At 37.4% G+C, this 21,609-nt stretch overlaps 1 protein-coding gene across 1 annotated transcript; it reads left to right on the top strand.

Annotated features, from left to right (window-relative positions):
• Positions 1 to 15,439: 15,439 nt before the first annotated feature.
• LOC116907763 (putative olfactory receptor 10D4) lies at positions 15,440 to 16,420 on the top strand. The gene has a single exon (XM_032910902.1). The coding sequence runs from the start codon at positions 15,440 to 15,442 to the stop codon at positions 16,418 to 16,420; it is 981 nt and encodes a 326-aa protein (XP_032766793.1).
• Positions 16,421 to 21,609: the final 5,189 nt, after the last annotated feature.

Below are 21,609 nucleotides of genomic sequence, written 5' to 3'. Positions count from 1 at the left end.
TGCTTCGTATGGATTATGGCCATTGAATTTGTACTGATGGAGAACACAAAATAAAAATTATATATATAATATATATATATATACATAATATATATTTAAATATATTGCATAGACACCCCAGTCCAAAGGAATGGTTGCTTTTTTATTCCAGTCATACCTCTGTTAAAAATAACTAATTCGTTAAATTTATGTGAAATGGTTGACTTTTAACAAGAGGTGTAAATTAAGTATTCTTTGTTTTGTAGAATCAGAGAAAATATTTTTGAAAATAACTAGTGCTAATAACCTTCTCCTAGCACCAACCTCCATTCAAATAGCCTTCTCTTTCTTTTATCATGTGCCTGCAAACACACACACACACACACACACACACACACACACACACACACAAAATCATTCATTTTTTCCTTTGAGCATTAAATAAACACATCTAGATGATTTTATCGTAACCTTCCTCCTGGATAGTAGATGCTCTTGGGTCAGCAGTGGATAGAAGGAAGGCGTGAGCCTGCAATATTATTGTGTTGGTGACTGCCTGCCATTTTTCCCCGTGTCCTGCCTTTCTGGTCATATGAAGCATTGGAGACCACCACAGCGATGGAGAGGGCACATCTACTTTATTTCTTCTTATCACTCCACGACTTTGAGTTAGTGTTCATTCTATGGAAGCATGATCAAATGTTCTCTGCATTTTAAGACGCTCATGAAAAATTGTGTTTCAGTTGTAAAGAGAACTAAACATTGACACATCTTTGAGTGTCAGGTCTGAATGAAACATAGCAATACAAGACATTCGAACTGAATATATAGGTCTGAAACGATTTTTATTTGTTGGTACAATGTTTATGAGACAAGAATTAGTGTTTTTTTTTAACCAAAGAGCAGCCTGGGTGCCTGATAAATAGTATATTTAAATATAAATAGTAGTGGAAAGTAGCAGAAGCTAAATGGAAATCTGGCCAGAAATCTAGACTAAGCCAATTAAAAGGAGCATAACTTGCTGAGTGTTTAGGACACCTTTGCACTTTTCATCCTTGCCTCTCTATCAGACGCAGCCTTTTCCTGTGGGGAAGTCAGCTGGAGTTTGGCTGGATGCTCAGAGGTAAAATGCTATGGTGTACAGAGCAAGAACGTAATTGGCTGATGCATTATATAATAGACTTTTATTAAAACACACAATGTTAGCTGAGCCAAAACTGAAGCAATGGAAGCCGTCTTTAAAAAGGAAACTGAAGAATCTAAGAGTTCCACCTGAATACACTGTAGATTTTCCAATGTGACCAGCCAGGAATGAAATACTGAGTTTAGACAATTTTGGCTACTTACCAATTTATGGAGGTCGGATTTGGATCACAAGGGAGACATTAAAGTTTTAAAGAACCTTTGTGTCCTTGATGAGCAGAAGCAGTTCTTCCCCTTCATGGTTAAAAACACAGAAGAAAAAGTATAAAAGCAAGAACCTTTGGAGTGTAGGATTGGGGTTGAAAGCTCAGGAGATACGAATTTGGCTTTAGATTCTTCATCGGTAAGAATATTTCAACATTATTAGAAACATTGAGATTTCCAGCCGAACCCATGTGTGCAAGCCGGTTCTGCTTTGATGGGCTATCATGTATTTTAACCTTTTTATTTTGCCAAAATGCAATGATTAACCATCAAAGTCTAGCTTCCAGACTTTACAGGGAATGATCAACACCTTTCCTGGCTCTCTGATTTCAAAAGTGGGTTTTCAAGCCCTTGGGGGAAATTCTCTGTAGATGCTCCCAGTCTCTCTGATGACTCTCATTTTCTGCGCTCCAAGGACATTTGATTGTGGTCCCTAACAGAGATTCATTAATTAAGCTCCCCCTCTCCAGGGCATTGCAGGTTCGTAAGCTTCTGTCTAGGAATGGATGCTACCTCACATTTTCTGGCTCCGAGATTTCTCTGAGACTTCTGCCTTGTTCCTTTTTTTAAATTTAAAATACGTTTGCATGTTCAGTGAAGGTGCTTTTGCTTTTTATTTTCACATGAATTAATGAAACGAAAGATATTTTCTTCTGGAAACACGCAGAAGATGTTTCCTTCTGGAATTAATACACGTCTTAGCTGCTGGAGGAAGAGTCCTCATGAAAATAAAAGCAAGCTGAAGCCTGCACTTTGCTAAAAGTAAAGCCAGCACCATTAGATGGGCGATGTTCCTCCCTGTGGAATGGATTTGAGTACTGGAAGTCCCTTAAATTAACATTTCTGACAGTTAACCTATCACAACACTCAATTTTCTAACAATGGTGTACAACTTAATTAAAACATTAGATTTATGTGAAACTCTCACGCTTTTTTTTTAGGAATGTTTTAACAATTACCAGCAATTTAGTTCTACTTAACTTGTTTCATTGTCATTTTATAGATTGTACAATTTTGGGATCCTCGTCTCATGAGAAATGTATATTCTGGTCAGTATAGGTTTTCTATCAAGAAGACCTCAAAGATGGCATTGGATGACCTTGATGTTTTTGTAATAAGAAAAGAATTATCCAATTTTTAGGCTCTTCTTCCTAATATGGTGAGAATCAAGAAATCTGCACTCAGGCAGGCAAGATGGCCAATAGGTTAATGTGCTTACTGCATACCCTTGACGACCCAAGTTGGATCCCATTTGGACCTACATAAGGGTGGAAAGAACTAACATCTAAACTTGTCTTCTGACCTCCACAAGCGCACAGTGACACATGCACCTTGTCACACACATCATTCATAGACAATAATGATGATAATAATAACAATAAGTTAAAATTAAATGTAACTCTTCACTTACAGACTTCATAGAAGATAATGTCGCATAGCCCCAACTATCCCCTTGTGATGGAATCCTTTTCTGATGCTCTGCAAATGCCTAGGAAAAGCCAAGACTCCATTTGCACGTATTTAGCAACCATATTCATGCCTGGACATGCTGTGCCAAGGTTACTCCTTGACTCATCATTTCTTTAAAGCAGCAACTGTGTCTGCCTCATGGATACTACATATATCATTTATATCCCTCAACAGTGCATGAAATTTCAGTGCTCAGACAAAGCTAATTTTCTCAGATTTATTATTAAGTATTTCCTGGCTTGATTTTAAGTGGTAATTTAAAACATGTAGAAAGATAATAGATTTCTTATACCAGCATTATATCCTATAGTTCATATATACTCACTAACTTTAGACATTGCAACAGATTTCTTTTACTTAGATGGCCAGGCTGTCTGCCTGTTCCTTTGTGAGAGCCTTAACCACCAAATTCAGAAAATACCTCGAAACAAAAATGGTCAGCTTCTAAAATTTTCTTCCTCGGAAAATTCAGCTGTCTGTAATTTTCACAGATGGAGAGCACATGTTTGTATACATTTGGTCCAGTTTATTATTTACTTGGGGTTAAATATAAACCCTGTTGGTCTATTGACCAGGCTGTAAAATCTATAGTATATAAATGATATAGTAAATCATTTGCTTTATATAACTGTATGAAAAGTGTATGGACAAAAGTTTATAAGCATGTGTACATAGCTCATACATTTTTTTTAAACATTACATTCTTTTAAAAAAGATTTACTTATTTATTTATTTAATGTATGAATGCTCTATCTGCATGTACCTGTGTATGCCAGAAGAGGGTACAGCATCACATTGTATATGGTTATGAGTTACCATGTGGTTGCTGGGAATTGAACTCAGAACCTCTGGAAGAACAGCCAGTGCTCTTAACTGCTGAGCCAACTCCCCAGGCCCAAAAGTTTGAATTTATGATGAACTAAGCACTTCTATAATTAACATTGACATTAGAGTATTATATTGCCAGCTGTGTTCCGACTCATTATTTCTACATTCATTTCCATTTGTTTACACTTGATTTTGTTCATTCATTATTGCGAATTTTTTAATCATGACTTCAGATTACTTTCTTTTTTATTGGATATTTTATTTAATTGCATTCAAAATGTTATCCCCTTTCCTGGTTTCCTTTCTGGAAATGCCATATCCCATCCCCCTTACCCCTGCTTCTATGAGGGTGCTCCCTCTCCCACCTACCCACTCCTGTCTCAATGCCCTGGCATTCTCCTACATTGGGGGCATTGAGACTTCACAGGAACAAGGGCATGTCCTCCCATTGATGCCAGACAATGGCATCCTCTGCTACATATGTGGCTCGAGCCATGAGTCGCTCTATGTGTACTCTTTGGTTGGTGGTTTAGTCCATGGGAGCTCTGGGGGGTGGGGGGTGGAGCTGGTTGGCTGATATTGTTGTTCTTCCTTTGTGGTTGCAAACCCCTTCAGCTCCTTCAGTCCTTTCTCTAACTCCTCCATTGTGGACCCCATTCTCAGTCCAATGGTTGGCTGTGAGCATCCTCCTCTGGGTTTGGTGACTGTGTGTGGGATGGATCCCCAGGTTTGGAAGTATCTGGATGGCCTTTCCTTCATTCTCTGCTCCACACTTTGCCTCTTTATTTCCTCCTGTGAGTATTTTGTTCCCACTTCTAGGAAGTACTGAAGCATCCATGCTTTGGTCTTCCTCTTTCTTGAACTTCATGTGTTCTGTGAATTGTATCTTGGGTATTCCAAGCTTTTGGGCTAATATTCACTTAACAGTGAGTGCATATTGTGTTTGTTCTTTTGTGACTGGGTTACCTCACTCAGGATGATATTGTCTAGTTCCATCCATTTGCCTAAGAATTTCATGAAGTCATTGTTTTTTAATAGCTGAGTAGTACTCCATTGTGTAAATGCACCCCATTTTCTGTATCTATTCCTCTGTTTAAGGACATCTGAGTTCTTTCCAGCTTCTGGCTATTATCAATAAGTCTGCTACGGACATAGTGTAACGTGTGTCCTTGTTATATGTTGGAGAATCTTTTGGGTATATGGCCAGGAGTGGTATAGGTGGGCCCTTAGGTAGCAGCACTATGTCCAATTTTCTGAGGAACCTCCAGACTGATTTCGAGAGTGGTAGTACCAATTTACAATCCCACCAACAATGGAGGAGTGTTCCTTTCTCCACATCCTTGCCAGCATAAGCTGTCACCTGAGTTTTTGATCTTAGCTATTCTGACTGGTGTGAGTTGGAATCTCAGAGTTCTTTCGATATGCATTTCCCTGATGACTAAGGGTGTTGAACATTTCTTTAGGTGCTTCTTAGGCATTCACTATTCCTTATTTGAGAATTCTTTGTTCAGCTGTATACCCCATTTTTTAATAGGGTTATTTGGTTCTCAGGAATCTACCTTATTGAACTGTTTGTATATATTGGATATTAACCCTCTATCAGATGTAATATTGGTAAAGATCTTTGCTTTTGGTAAAGATGGTTGCTGTTTTGTCCTATTGGCAGTGTCCTTTGCCTTACAGAAACTTTGAGATTTTATGAGGTGCCATTTGTTTACTGCTGATCTTATAGCAGAAACCATTGGTGTTCTGTTCAGGAAAATTTCTCTTGTGCCATGTGTTCAAAGCTCTTCCCTACTTTTCTCCTTTTAGTTTGAGTGTATCTGGTTTTATGTGGAGGTCCTTGATTTACTTGGACTTGAGCTTTGTGCAAGGAGATAAGAATGAGTCAATTTGCATTCGTCTACATGCTGACCACCAGTTGAACCAGCACCATTTATTGAAAATGCTGTCTTTATCCCACTGGATGGTTTTAGCTTCTTTGTCAAAGATCAAATGACTGTAGGTGTGTGATTTCATTTCTAGGTCTTCCATTCTATTCCATTGATCTACCTGCCTGTCTCTGTACCAATACCATAAAGATTTTATCACTATTGCTCTGTAATACAGCTTGAGGTCAGAGATGGTGATTCCCCCAGTAGTTCTTTTATTGTTGAGAATAGTTTTCACTATTCTGGGATTTTTGTTATTCTAAATGAATTTGCAAATTTGCTCTTTCTAACTCTATGAAAAACTGAGTTGGAATTTTGATGCATTGAAACTGTAGATTAGTTTTGGCAGTATTGCCATTTTTACAATATTACTTCAGCCAATCCACGAACATGGGAGATCTTTCCATCTTCTGAGATCTTCAATTTATTTTTCTTCAGAGGCTTGAAGTTTTTGGTCTTATAGATCTTTCACCTGCTTGGTTAGAATCCAACTGAGGTATTTTGTTTGTGGCTATTATGAAGGGCATTGTTTCTCTAATTTCTTTCTTAGACTGTTTATCCTTTGAGTAGAGGAAGGATACTGATTTGTTTGAGTTAATTTTAAATTCAGCCACTTTGCTGAAGTTGTTTATCAGGTGTAACAGTTTTGTGGTGGAATCTTTGGTGTCATTTAAATATATTCTCATATCATCTGCAAATAGTGACATTTTGACTTCTTCCTTTCCAATTTGTATCCCTTTGACTTCCGTTCATTGTGTAATTACTCTGGCTAGAACTTTGTGTACTATATTGAATAGGTAGGGAGAGTGGGCAGCCTTGTCTGGCCCCTGATTTTTGTGGGGTTGCTTCAAGTTTCTCTCCATTTAGTTTAATGTTGGCTACTGGTTTGCTGTATATTGCTTTTACTATTTTTAGGTATGAGCCTTGAATTACTTAACTTTCCAAGACTTTTATCATGAAGAAGTTTTTTTATTTTGTCAAATGCTTTCTCAGCATCTAATGAAATGATCATGTGGTTTTTATCTTTCAGTTTGTTTATATAGTGGATTACATTGATGGACTTCTCTATATTGAACCATCCTTGCCTCATTGGATGAATCCTGCTTGATCATGTCCTGAATGATCATTTTGATGTGTTCTTGGACTCTGATTGTGAGACTTTTATTGAATAATTTCGCATCGATATTCTTGAGGGAATTTGGTCTGCAGGTTTCTTTCTTTGTAGAGTCTTTGTGTGGTTTAGGTATAAGTGTAATTGTGGCTTCAATGAATGAATTGTGTAGTGTTCCTTCTGTTTCTATTTTGTGGAATAGTTTGAAGAGTATTGGTTTTAGTTATTCTTTGAAGATTTGATTTATTTCTGCACTAAACCCATCTAGTTCTGGGCTTTATTTGGTTGAGAGACTTTTAATGACTGCTTCTATTTCTTTAGGTGTTATGGGACTGTTTAGATGATTTATCTGATCCTGTTTTAATATGGTATCTGGTATCTGTCTAGAAAATTGTCCTTTCATACAGATTGAATGTAGGCTTTTATTGTAGGATCTGATGATTTTTTGAATTTCCTCAGATTCTGTTGCTTTGTCTTCCTTTTCATCTCTGATTTTGTTAATTTGGATACACCCTCTGTACCGTCTGGTTAGTCTGGCTAAGGGTTTTTCTATATTGCTGATTTTCTCAAAGAACCAGCTTCTTGTTTTGGTCTTTCTTTGTGAAGATTTTTTTTTTTGTTTCTACTTGGTTGATTTCAGCTATGATTATTTCCAGCCATATACTCCTCTTGGGTATTTTGCCTCTTTTTTGTTCTAGACCTTTCATGTGTGCTATCAAGCTGTTAGTGTATGCTCTCTCTAGTTTCTTTTTGGAGGCACTCAGAGCTATGAATTTTTTAACTTAGGAATGCTTTCATTGTATCCTGTAAGTTTGGCTATGTTGTGCCTTCATTATAATTAAATTCTAAAATGACTTTAATTCACTTCTTTATATATTCCTTGGCCAAGTTGTTATTGAGTAGAGCATTGTTCACCTTCCTTTTGTATATATGCTTTCTGTTGTTTTTGTTGTTATTGAAGACCAGCCTTAGTCCATGGTGATCTGATTGGATGCATGGGATTATTTTGATCTTCTTGTATTCATTGAGGCCTATTTTGTGACCAATTATATTGTCAATTTTTGAGAGGGTACCATGAGGTGCTGAGAAGAAGGTATATTCTTTTGTTTTATGATGAAGTGTTCTACAGATATCTGTTAAATTCATGTGGTTCATAACTTGTCCAGTATCTTAGTCTATTTCTTTTTATTGGGGAATTGATTCATATATGTTAAGAAACATTAAGGAATAGTGATTGTTGTTTCCTATTATTTTTGTTGTTAGAGGTGGATTTATATTTGTATGGCTCTCTTCTTTTGGGTTTGTTGGAAGAAGATTACTTTCTTGCTTTTTCTAAGGTGTAGTTTCCCTCATTGTGTTGCAGTTTTTCATCTATTATCCTTTGTAGGGTTGGATTTCTATAAAGGTATTGTGTAAATTTTCTTTTGTCATGGAATATCTTGGTTTCTCCATCTATAGTAATTGAATATTTTGCAGCATATAGTAGCCTGGGCTGGCATTTGTGTTCTCTTAGGGTCTGTATGACATCTGTCCAGGATCTCCTAGTTTCACAGTCTCTGTTGAGAAGTCTGATGTAATTCTCATAGGTGTTCCTTTATATGCTACTTGACCTTTTTTCCTTATTGTGTTTAATATTATTTCTTTGTTTAGTGTATTTGGTGTTTTGACTATTATATGATGGGAGTAATTATTTTTCTGGTCCAATCTTTTTTGAGTTCTGTAGGCTTCTGTATGTTCATGGGCATCTCTTTCTTTAGGTTAGGGAAATTTTCTTCTATAATTTTGTTGAAGATATTTACTGGCCCTTTAAGTTGGGAGTCTTCCCTCTCTTCTATACATATTATCCTTAGATTTGGCCTTCTTATTGTGTCCTGGATTTCCTGGATGTTTTGGGTTAGGAGCTTTTTGTACTTTACAGTTTCTTTGATGGTTGTGTCAATGTTTTCTATGGTATCTTCTGCCCTTGAGATTCTCTCTTCTATCTGTTGTATTCTGTTGGTGATGCTTGTGTCTGTGACTCCTGATCTCTTTCCTAGGTTTTCTATCTCCAGAGTTGTCTCCTTTTGTGCTTTCTTTATTGTTTTTATTTCCATCTTTAGATGCTGGATGGTTTTGTTCAATTCCTTCACCTGTTTGATTGCGTTCTTCTATAATTGTTTAAGTGATTTTTTTTTTTTTGGTGTTTCCTTTTTAAGGGCTTCTACTAATTTACCTGTGTTCTCCTGTATTTATTTAAGGGAGTTCTTATATTCTTCTTAAAGTCCTCTATCATCATCATAAAATGTGATTTTAAATACGAATCTTGCTTTTCCAGTGTGTTGGTACATCTAGGGCTTGCTGTAGTGGAGGAACTGTGTTCTGATGACACCAAGTGGCTTGGATTTTGTTGCCTGGTTTCTTGTGCTTGCCTCTTGCCCTCTGGTTATCTCTGATGTTAGTTCATCTTGGTGTTACTGACTGGAGCTTGTCCCTTCTGTGGACGTGTGAGCCTGTGATCTTAGGAGTGAGAGTGTTCTTGGGAGACCAGTTGTGTCCAGGCAGGTTTTGGGTCTGGAGGACTGTGGAACAGCCTTCACTCTGGGTGCCAATGAAGACTGAAAGGGTCCTGCTGCATGGTTCTCTGTGGTTCCTGTGTCCTCTGTTCTCACAGCAGGTTTCTCCTTGGGTAGTCAGTGGACTGAATGTGGGGTCCCACCTGTGAACTTAGGAATGAGAGCCATTTTGGAAGACTTGCTTTTTGTGGGCTGATTTTGGGTCCAAAGAACTGTGGGACAGCCTTAGCGATGTGTGCAGATGGAGACTGGGAGCTCTTGTTGACTACGTCCTTATGCTGGTGTTTAGGCATCTGGGTTTGGGTAATTATCTAAGTGCTGATTTCTGGTTTCTTTTTCTTCGTATGGGTGTTTTGTTTCTTGGTTTCTATTTCATTCCTGGTCTTCCTAACCCATGTTGCTTGATGTTGAGCAGGAGGATTCTACCCAAATTAGAGGCTGAACTTCTGGTGACTAGCATGGGTTTTGTTTTGTAGAACATGGGGTCTTTTCCTGAGATGGAGACTTGAATTCTGGTAGACTGTGTGTTCTCTGATGCAGTAGGGAATCTCCATCTGAGTTGGAGGCTGTTAGAAGGAGATAATGAAGAGAAGGGAGATTGGGGATAGTGTTGGGGAGTTAAAGAAGGTGGAGGAGGTGTGAAGGAGGGAAGCCTAAATAAAGTTCTGGTGGCTGGTATGGTCTCTGGTCCAGCAGGGATTCATCCCCAACTTGAGACAAGGAAGGAGAGTGGATTGGACACTGAATGCTTCCTGTACACAGTGAAGGCCTAGGACTACATTGTGTTTATTTGTGAGATACATGGTTATCATGAGCCACAGTGTCTGTACCTGCTTCACACTGGGCACTTTGCTGGATGGCTTTGTATGTGTGAACATCCTCACATTTCTTCTCTGGCATTTCTGTGGTGTTGTCCCTGGCATGTGCTGGCACCTCTATAGCATGGACAGTTGTTTTAGCATCATCTCAGGATATGTAAAACTTGGTATTGTCTTAAAATGTAATATTACATAGCAGTTGAAGATAACTTATTTTAATATTTTACTTATATCATAGATGAATCTTAACAATGTTATGCTAATTTCAAAGGCTATGTTGAAGTGGTACTACACTATATCATTTATGTGAATGTCTAAAAGAGACACATCTTTGTTGGCACTTGGCAGGTGTGTGCTTCCTGGGAAGACAGTAGGAGTCAGAACCGACGGTTAATGGTGTCAGGAACCTTGAGGATCTTGTTATTGCTTTGGGTATAAGCAGTATTTGCAGGAAACTATAAATGTCCTATAACTATATTATAAATTCAATTTCCACTTTAAGTAGGTAAATTTTATTGCTTTTAAGTTATCATTGAAAATGATGTTAACTATAAAAAGTAAGTGGGTCATATACTGAGAGTACATCAGTATTGTTTTGGGGAGAGATGTATGATAATAGTCATATTCTTCCTATCCTTTCACCTTCCCTCTACTCCTTCCAGTTTTTCCTACCTCTCCTTCCATTTGGGTCCCACCCCATTTCTGCTTCTCATTAGGAAAAAAATATGGGTTTCTAAGAGACAACGACAAAACAACAAACAATATGCTAAGATAAAACAAAAAACATCATGAGGAAATTAGAAAAGGCAAACCAACAGAGGGAAAAGATCCTAAGAGAAGTCAAGGAATCAGAGAGCCACTCATTCACCTACTCAGGAGTTTCATGAAAACACTATTCTGAAAGCTGTAATATATATGCAGGGGATGTGGTGCAGATCCAGGCATGTCCTGTGCTTGCTGCCTCATGGAAAGTATTCTAAGATTGTGAAGGAAAGTGGGTCAGAAAGCAAATATTTTAATATGGCAACTAATTTCATCTTACCTTAACTTTATACCTTCAAAGAAGCTTCCTAGGAATGGATACAACATTTTATGTGTGCATAGAGTAATTATGTGCATGTACATGAATTACACATAAGTCCTTGTAAACAATGTGCCATAACCCAACTTCATTCTGGCTGGCTGACAAATAAAACATTTACTGAGGAAACTTGATTAATGCATGAAGGATTTAATACTGAGAAACAAAAACTGTAATAAATGATACATTTCCAGCTGCTGCATCACATTGTTTAATGGCTCAGGGTTTTGCCAAGAACTCCAATTCTAGGAAATTATAAAGACAAAACAGATAAACATGCTAATTGTTCTTTGCATATTCTCTCTCTCTCTCTCTCTCTCTCTCTCTCTCTCTCTGTGTGTGTGTGTGTGTGTGTGTGTGTGTGTGCATGCACATAATCACATGCATGTGTTAGGGGTAACAATTATTAGATCTGAATGAATTCTTCAAATTACTTAGAGAATTTCAAAATATAATTTATAATAAAAGCAACTGAAAAAGATGTGATTATAAATTATATTAGTGTTGTGCTGATTTTTTCTTAACTCAATATTGCATTTTATAGTAACCTAGAGGAAGGAAATTGAGATTATTAGCTAGAACTGGATAATTATTGACATACACATTCTTTTCTACCATCATTCATATAAGTGTTTAATAGATAATACCACAAGCCAAAATAACTCATTTCTGTGTAGATGTTGATAATGATTTTGAAATCAGCAAATGGTTCTGAATTTGTTCCAAGCATCTTCTCAGGACTTGGAAATGAAATTACAGTGTTAACATATGTCTAGGGAACACAAATGGAAATTGCCCACCATCAAGGCCAAAACAAAGCCCTAGTTCGGTGTATTTAGAAACAAGGTTAAAGAAGTCAGCTCAAAGGAGCACATGTTTTATAATTCCACATAAAATAATTCCCTGAAAATTCAAGTATGTAGAGGCCAAGAATGAATTGGTGATTTCATGAAGTGAGTGGTGTGAAGGATTGTAAATGGGTGTGAGGTTTGTCAGTGTGAAGGAAACATTTTTTCAAGTAGATTGTCTTGATTTATAAGTATGCATTGTCTGTAAGTTTAGTTCTATGAGTTCTACATCTCTCTCTCTCTCTCTCTCTTTCTCTCTCTGTGTGTGTGTGTGTGTGTGTGTGTGTGTGTGTGTGTGTGTGTGTGTGTGTGTGTTAGTGTTTGTGTTTCATGTGGAGGCTCCATGTTGATATTGGTAATCTTTCATGATGGGTCTTCAACCATATTCACTAAGGCAAGGACTCCCCAATCAAACTCATAATTTATACTAATGCTAAATTACCTTCTAATTCTAATTCTCATTTCTATGTTTAAAATGGTTAGTTCTACAGTATTATAAATTATGTTAGTAAAGCTTTTTGAATTCCATATATATATATACATATATATATATATATATGGAATATATCATCTGTACACACATTTATAAAAAGATAAAATGGAGTTAGCATGTAACAGGATCATGATACATGTAACAGGATGATGATACCTATACTAGACCCCACAGGCTAACAAATTAAACTAAGTGTCATGAGTGGGTTATGTCCCTTGGAACTGTTGACCAGTGAGTTCCCATAGACCCTTAACAATACAGCTAGTGCCAGTGCTATTTGTTATCTTCAAAAGTTGTCAGCAAGTCTCTCTTGCTGAAGACAACACTTACTTGAATCATTGACCATGGAGAAATGAAGCTGTTACTGACCTGGTTGCTTTATCCTTACTATCTAACTTTCATAGTGCTGGAACATCCTATGTATGGGAGAAGGAAGTAATAATAGTTGTATCCAGATATGAACACTGAGAACTACAAAAATTACTTCTCTGGAAAGGTGTGCCCACTAGTGAAATAGTGGAGTGAACATGAAGGGAGTAACCAGTCTCTAAGTGAATTTAAGTAATACTCCACAGGATGAAACCCACCCTCGAACCATCTTTAGGACAAGAACTTTTGACTAGACAGGTCATAGCCGTTAGAGAAAAACCCATTATTACTTTGCCAAATAGACACAGAATTAAATATAACTTCCTTTTAGAAAATAAAGTTAAATAATAAAAAATGACTAAGAATTAATAGAAAAGCACATTACTCCTTTCAAAGTGAAGACTCAAAAGTTTTTCTATTTCCTCAGATTTGAGTATAAGTTTTAAACTCGTGTGGACTAAAATTCAAATTCAATTACTATGACTGACTCCTGAAATAAGCACTTAAATTTATCTATTTCTATTTTTTAAAGCTGTCTTTAAAAACAAGATTATTATGGAATAAATTATTAATTTATAAATTATTAAGGAAGAAGTGGAAGTGTAACAATATGATTAGAGGAAAGATTATTGAAATATGGTAACTACTATTTCAAAATGGGGACAGGAAGTTCTATCCTGTGTCTTTTCCTTAACCAAGACAATGATGATAAAAATGTTGTTATTTAAAACCTATTGCCCTTGTCACATTTTATACTTGCACTGTTCAAAACACAGGACACCCAATAGTTTTAATGTGCCCATGAGTTTGCTGTGTGGACATCAGTAAAAGCTGAGTATGCAGACCTACTAGAGTTACTTTTATAAATTCTGAGCAAATTCCATTTTTAAGTTTTTAAACATGTATGTAACAGAAACAGAAAAATATAAAATTACATGTTAATTTAATACTATGCAATGTTTTGATGCATGCACATGTTACATAAGCTTATTCATGGTGAACATATCTATTTTTTTTGTGGTGGAAACTTCCAGATTTTTTTTTTGACTAGACTTCTGAAGTGGTAAGCAATTAATTTGACAGTCAGTTTTTGACTAGACTTTTGAAGTGGTAAGCAATTAATTTGGTTATTTTACTTTGCTGCAGTAGCATACCTACTTTTGTGTACTAGTATACCAGAGTGTCTTACTGTATCTAACTGTAACTTAGACGTCACTGGTTACATCTATGGCTTCTTGCAAATAATATTTTAGTCTTTGAAATTGACATCTGATGGCCCCACATATAAGTGAGCCCATGTAATACTTGCCTCTTAGTGCCTGGCTTATTTTACCTAACACAATGATTTCACTTCCATCTGTGCTATTACATATAGCAGGCTCTGTTTTCTAATCAATGTCAACCAGTCTTTTGTGTAAATACACCACATTTGTTTAACTATTCATTAATTGATGATAGGTGGAATTAATTGGTGTTTCTATTGTGACTAGTTCCATTATGAACAAGGGGAGGCAGATATAACTTTGACACAGACTTTTATTGCTTTGTATATACATTTATGAATGAGATTGCCAGATTACGTGGTAGTTGCATCTTTAATTTTTGGTAATATTCTGAACTGGTTTTTCATAACAGTCATGCTAATTTATATTACTTGCAGTGCATAAAGTTTCTCTTTTTTATATCCTTGCTAGTACCTGTTATTCTTAGACTATTTAGTAGTCATTCTTAAATGTAAAATGTTGAATGGGTACTGAAGTATAAGTAGATGAGTTCTGGCATGCTATTGATAGTAGATGGCTATAGATAGTAATTCAGTGCACATTTCTATAAAAGAAGAATTGTGATTAATATATCAGATTATAAAATTATAAAAAGGGGAATGGGGAACAGAATAAGGCAAGAGATGAAAGCCTGTAATTATGCTCTTTGTTCCTTCATGCTCTTTTATCTAGGGATGGAGCCATTGGGGACATTGTCTCAAAAGAAATCATACACATGACTATTCTGCATCTTAAAAGTATTATAAAGTCAGTCATTGAGGCCGTGTTAATAGCAAAGTTGTCAGTTGTGTCTAGTCGATGCCTTAGACTCAAGAAGAGAAGATGCAGCGTCTTGCCTCCATGCCATTCCATCTTATGAAAAATGCTATTTTGGATTAGAAACATATCCTTCTACCCTAAACACATTAGGGAAAGCATCTCTGTGATTTCAATTGGCTGGTACGTGGTTAAAATTCGTCCTGTTTCTGTTTGTTACACTTACTCTGCTTACATGAATTAGGACAGTCTATTTGATGCAAGGCCAGATTGGACAAGACTAAATAGAATTGGTGACAAGTGTTGATTACTTTAAGACATTTGAAAATATATAGATGAGATATGTCTTTACATAACTTAACACATGAGAATATTGAGGCTGAATGTGGCACATCACTTAACTGAATGCCCAGGGCAGATTCATCCCTGGCCCCCTTTCCCCTCATTGGCTTTATTTTGTTTGCATCTATTGTTTTGATAGGAATCCCTTGGCTGTGAAGCAGTTACTCATGGATGCCTTTGTTTCACTTCTCCAGGGCTGCCTGTGCCATGAGTATGAGAAACTACACCTCTGTGACAGAGTTCATCTTGCTGGGAATTGCTAACAGCGAAGGACTAGAGAGCATGCTGTTCATCTTGTTCCTGGTCTTCTATGTCTTTGCCTTGCTGGGGAACCTGCTCATCTTCCTCACCATCTTGGCATCTCCTAACCTCCACACCCCCATGTATTTCTTCCTGGGGAACCTGGCAGTGTTTGACATTTTCTTCCCTTCTGTGAATTCTCCTAAGATGATGGACTCCCTAGTGGGGCAGAGCCACACCATCTCATACCAGGGATGTGCCTCCCAGGTCTTCTTCTATCACACTCTGGGTGGCACAGAATGTTTCCTGTATACAGTGATGGCCTATGACCGCTTTGTGGCTATTTGTCACCCTATGAGATACACAATCATCATGAATCACAGGGTGTGTACGTGTCTCACAGTGGGCACTTGGGTGGGGGGTTTTGTCCATGGGAGCATCCTCACTTTTCTTATCTTTAAGTTGCCCTACTGTGGCCCCAATGAGGTGGACAGTTTCTTCTGTGACATTCCTGTGGTGCTGTCCCTAGCATGTGCAGACACCTCCCTAGCACGGATTGTGAGTTTTACCAATGTTGGTGTCATTGCGCTCACCTGTTTTCTTCTCATTCTCACTTCTTACACTCGTATTGTGATCTCCATCCTGCAAATCCATTCCTCAGAAGGCAGGCGCAGAGCCTTCTCCACCTGCAGTGCCCACCTGACGTCTATCATCTTGGTCTATGGCCCTGTGATTCTTGTCTATCTCAGACCTGCTTCTAGTCCCTGGCTGGATTCTGTTGTCCAGGTGTTTAACAATGTCATCACCCCCTCTTTGAATCCTCTGATTTACACCCTGAGGAACAAGGATGTGAAATTAGCTATGAAGAAGGCGCTATCTCAAGGGGCCCAGCCTTTGGGGTATAAGGAATAGGAGAAATTCCTGTTTGAGGATTTTTATAGCTGCTTTAGGCCCACTGTGTAAATCCGTCTTCCTTCAGAAGAGTCTTAACAGTTATGTCATTGAATTTGTGCAGATGGACTGTTTCAGATTTATATCTTTCCAATGCTCTCTAGATTATGCCTTAAGTTTCTCCATTTTTAGTTTGCTTTTCTGTTTTTAGTATATCTTTTCTCTTCTCTGTACTCTGTGGCTGTTGAACCATTTCAATGGCTTATCGTGAATTGCATGGAGCCTACACATTATACGTTTTCTTTCTTTCTAGCTTTATTCCCTCTTTTCCTTTGCATGCAGTAAAACTGTGTTTTGTACATTGTTCTTTATTTCTCAAGGCAAAGGTGACCATGAGCTATGTTTTAAAATGGCAGAACTGGGACTATAAATGCAGAAAGTGCTTTTGAGCCTGAATTTTCTACACATTGCAGACATTCTTTGCAATACATGCATACATACATACATATATATACTATATATACTATATATAATATATATATATATATATAAATGATCAGAGATAACATTTGGTTGCTTTATCATTTGTTGTTTAACATTACTTAATTTAAGAACTATAGCTCTTATATTGAGACTCATCTACTCAAAAACTTAGAATAACAATTAATTTGTACATGACAGTGTTTGAAGTATTTTACACTTTTGACTAAGTCAGTCATGGTGTCCTAAGACACAGTTCAATGTATATTCATTTACAGTGGGACAAAGTGTGAGTAAGGGAATATTCACTGCTGGTATTTCGGGACCTGCAACTGAACCATTGTCTTTCCTTGTTATCCAGCTGCACTGGGAGAGCTGCAGGGTTGTGAGTTTCACATAATAACCACTTGGGTGGAGGTATTATAATCCTCCTCTATGTATCATTCACTGCTCTCCTTACTTTCGTTTAGTATCTAGTATAATCATTACTGTTTCTCCTTATTTACAAGAAAACTAAGCAGAGGGTTGTTGACATAGTAATGACATCATGGAGAGCCAGGTGGGGCAGGACTCTCAGTAATGTTTATAGATTCTGGCACTCTTGAGACAATAATAATTTCAAGTCGTTCACATTCTGAAGTAATATTTATTTGTTCACTGATGTAAATTTATGGGTTCATTTAAAACCTCCACCTGACTGGTTTAATGAGGAACTAGATAGCATGCTTGCCAAATGACTCATAAAGATGAAACATGAAGTTGTTTAGGAAAACATCTCACTCTTCATTATACATGTAAAGCAAGGGTAAGCCACCTTGTTTATGTCACCACATGGCCATCCAGGAGTAGCTTAATTTCCGTCATTTGGAAGGTCTTGGATTCCCTTCTTTATCTATGCTATGGCATTCGGTGCTTATTTTACTCCAACAATTTACTGTAGAAGTTGGCAGTTTAGGACAGAATTCATTATTTTACATTGTCAAAGGTGGTCAGGAGCATTGGGGGTGGCTTAGATGGGGTTCTTGGGCCAGGATCTAATAGGTTATTGCTGTCACATTTAACAACAGGGTGGTAGACTTCTGGTGGAGCTTCATTTGTGTAGTAGCTCAGCGCAGGCCTATTGTCAGGAGGCCTCCACCCCACCTTCACTACATGGGCATTTGCCTTTACCCACCTCCTGTGCTCACACTCACATGCTGGGAGCTGTCTCCCCAACAGAAAGTGTCTAAGGGAGGCCTAAGCAGAAGTCTCTATTATCTTGTTTTCAGGATCAAATACAGATCCTTCAGTGATCATGAGATATAATTCACATTCAAATTGTGAAGGGATGTCCAAAAATGCAGCCACATTTTTAATGTGTAGTCACAGATCTATTTATATAAATGCTTTCCTATTGGAAACCTTTCTGTTTAGGAGTGTTTGTTAGATTAATACGTGTTTTAAAGGAATTTCTAGATTTACAAGTTACCCTTTATCAGGTTATCTATTTCAGGCATGACATCACATGCTTGCAATTTCAAAACATAGGTAGTGTAGACGAGAAGATAAGCCATTCCATTTATCCCTGTCTACATACTTCGAAGCCGGTCTATGTCACATGATAAATAAATAAATAAATAAATAAATAAATAAATAAATAAATAAATTCCCCCACATCATTTAGATGTTTTCAGTCTTTTTCATTTGCGTAGGATATTTGTTACCCATCATCCCAAAGTAATTTTTAAAAATATAAAACCTGTGACTCTTTTCAAGTTGTGACTCAGAATAATATACAATTTGTGGCTTTTTATTTCACAGTTTACAAGTGGGCAAAGATGAAATTTGGTTCACAGGGCAACCACTGGAGTAGTCAGGTGTTCCTTGGTAGTTTAACAGTTATGAGACATAGTGCTCCTGACCCAGAGAGAGGAAATAGTCGCAGACAGACGCGATTCTCGATGTAGGCTATGAAAAGCCAAGACAGAATAAACATGTAGGGTTACTGCCGTCAACCTAGCGGTAGATGTCAACTGCAATGCTTAGTTAGAAAGGATCCTAGGAAATGAGCAAAAGTGAAAACCCATGAGTTGGGGCTGCATAGCATCACTTCCGGCCTCTATGAAGCCAGTCTTGTGCACTTGGACCTTAACTCTTCCAAGCTGACGGTGGTAAGTGAGTAAAACCACACTTTGAAAAGAATGAAATGGCACATTAGAAATGATAATAACAGTAAGATGTTCAAAAAACCATAGAGGGTAATATTACCTAATAATATTTACCTGAAATTACATGTAATATATAAACAAAAGTACAATATATTATTATACACATAATATAGCAAATATAGCATATTATATATTTCCTGTAATATATGTATATAATATATATTTGCTATACTATATATCACTTCTTCCAGCATGTTTTTTCCTTTGTCATAAGAACATTAACATTTTATTCCCTAGTTGCTCTGAGTTTTTCTCATGTTTTGTGGTTCAGTTATTAAACTCTTTGTTTCTTATTATGAGAATGGAAAAGGTTTAAATAAAGACTATAATCATTTTAAGTAATTTTTGCAAAGACTCTCAGTTTAGTATGTTAATTTTTTTATCTTTATTAACTTGAGTATTTCTTATTTACATTTCGATTGTTATTCCCTTTCCCTATTTCCAGGCCAACATCTCCCTATATGAATATCGACGCAAAAATACTCAATAAAATTCTGGCAAACCGAATCCAAGAGCACATCAAAACAATCATCCACCATGATCAAGTAGGCTTCATCCCAGGCATGCAGGGATGGTTTAATATACGGAAAACTATCAACATGCTCCATTATATAAACAAACTGAAAGAACAAAACCACATGATCATTTCATTAGCTGCTGAGAAAGCATTTGACAAAAGTCAACACCCCTTCATGATAAAAGTCCTGGAAAGAATAGGAATTCAAGGCCCATACCTAAACATAGTAAAAGCCATATACAGCAAACCAGTTGCTAACATTAAAATAAATGGAAAGAAACTTGAAGCAATCCCACTAAAATCAGGGACTAGGCAAGGCTGCCCACTCTCTCCCTACTTATTCAATATAGTTCTTGAAGTCCTAGCCAGAGCAATCAGACAACAAAAGGAGATCAAGGGGATACAGATTGTAAAAGAAGAAGTCAAAATATCACTATTTGCAGATGATATGATAGTATATTTAAGTGATCCCAAAATTCCACCAGAGAACTAATGAAGCTGATAAACAACTTCAGCAAAGTGGCTGGGTAAAAAATTAACTCAAATAAATCAGTAGAATGTTAAATTCTTAAAGAGTATATCTTGGTCCAAGAAGTGCTCTCCCTAGTGACTAGTGTGAGTAGTGTGCCCGTGTGTTAATGTTGTGGCCCATTCCTTTGGTGATAATAAAATCTTCCAGTGTAGAAGAAAAGCTGAACCCCTGGAAAACAGACTTCTCTTATACAGATGGGATATCTCTACCGACGCTCAAATTCTATAGAGAGGAAACGTTGTATTCCTGTCTTCACTACACCTTAAATGAGGGGACAGAAACGAATGGAAATGTCATTTGCCCATTCAGTACAGTGTAAGAAACTCTGGTTTGGGAATCTGCATAACTCCAGGGTTTCAGCGGTGACCGTCCTTACAAGACTGTACCTCCTTGAAGAAGCTGCTTCAACCATATGTGTTTGGTTCCTCACACCAAATATGGAGATGCTGAACTTGCTTCCTTCTTTCAGTGTAATCATTGCAAATACTTTAAAAAGATTTAGCTTTAATTTAACTTTAAAAATGGGATTGATGAGACGGGTCATCTACTTGCTCTTCCAGAGGATCTGGGTTGGATTTTCAGCATGCACACGACAGGGAACAACGGAACTTTTGTTCCAGGGGTTTTGATACCCTTTTCTGGCCTCATAATAAAATAAAGGTAAATGCGTGCACGCATGCGCCATGTGTAGATGGGACACCTGAAGGCCAGGAGAAGTCAGATTCTCTAAAGCTGGAGTTTCAGGCAGTGGGAACTCATTAGGGATCCTCTGAAAGGGCAGGAATTTTCTTAACTCCAGAGTCATCTTTCCAGCTCCCATGAATAAGTTTAATAAGGATCTGCTCATGAACTGTAAAAATGTCTTGAGGTTTCCTAATTTCTGGTTTTGTCGGGGAAAATGATTTCCATTCTTGGCAATCAAATCTTGCTTTACAGCTTGGTTTCCTCATCAAAGTAAAGAAACACGTTGTGTACAAGAGAGAGGGTGCTATTGAGTTGCAAGAAACCCATTACATCCTCTATCCTGCCTGACCTCTTGCTGTGATAAACAGCCTGGGACAGAATTGAGAGGAACTTAATAGTTGCTAAGGATATTAATGAAGTTTATGTTGTTATTGTTGACGATTATAATAGCTGTGTGGGTGTGGTCAACAATGCTTGTGGAAGTTCTAGGAAACAGTGTGCCAACATTTTTTCAGAGAACAATCTTGAATTACTGACTCAATTGTGGAAGTGAATACATCTGGGCCCTAAGCCAGACACTTCCTGTTGGTAGGAGATTAGACGCAAGCCAAAATGCGTGGGCATGGTTACTGGCTGCAGAACCCAGTAGTATGTTTGAAGGCTGCAAATGTACAGCTTTATGCTGCTGCTCTGGTCGGCTTTAGCGCATGCTCTCATTATTCCTTCCCTTACTCAGGAACGAAGGAGTTGAACTCTCCTCTCTCCTCTCTCCTCCTCTCCTCTCCTCCTC

Source organism: Rattus rattus, chromosome 8, assembly GCF_011064425.1.
Source record: "Rattus rattus isolate New Zealand chromosome 8, Rrattus_CSIRO_v1, whole genome shotgun sequence".
NCBI lineage: Eukaryota > Metazoa > Chordata > Mammalia > Rodentia > Muridae > Rattus > Rattus rattus.
Note: the sequence above shows the minus strand (reverse complement) of the source record. Positions and strands in the feature narration are given on the sequence as shown.

What these genes read in the sequence shown, in the direction of transcription:
- LOC116907763 (XM_032910902.1), top strand. Translation starts at nt 15,440, where the DNA reads ATGCCTTTGTTTCACTTCTCCAGGGCTGCCTGTGCCATGAGTATGAGA.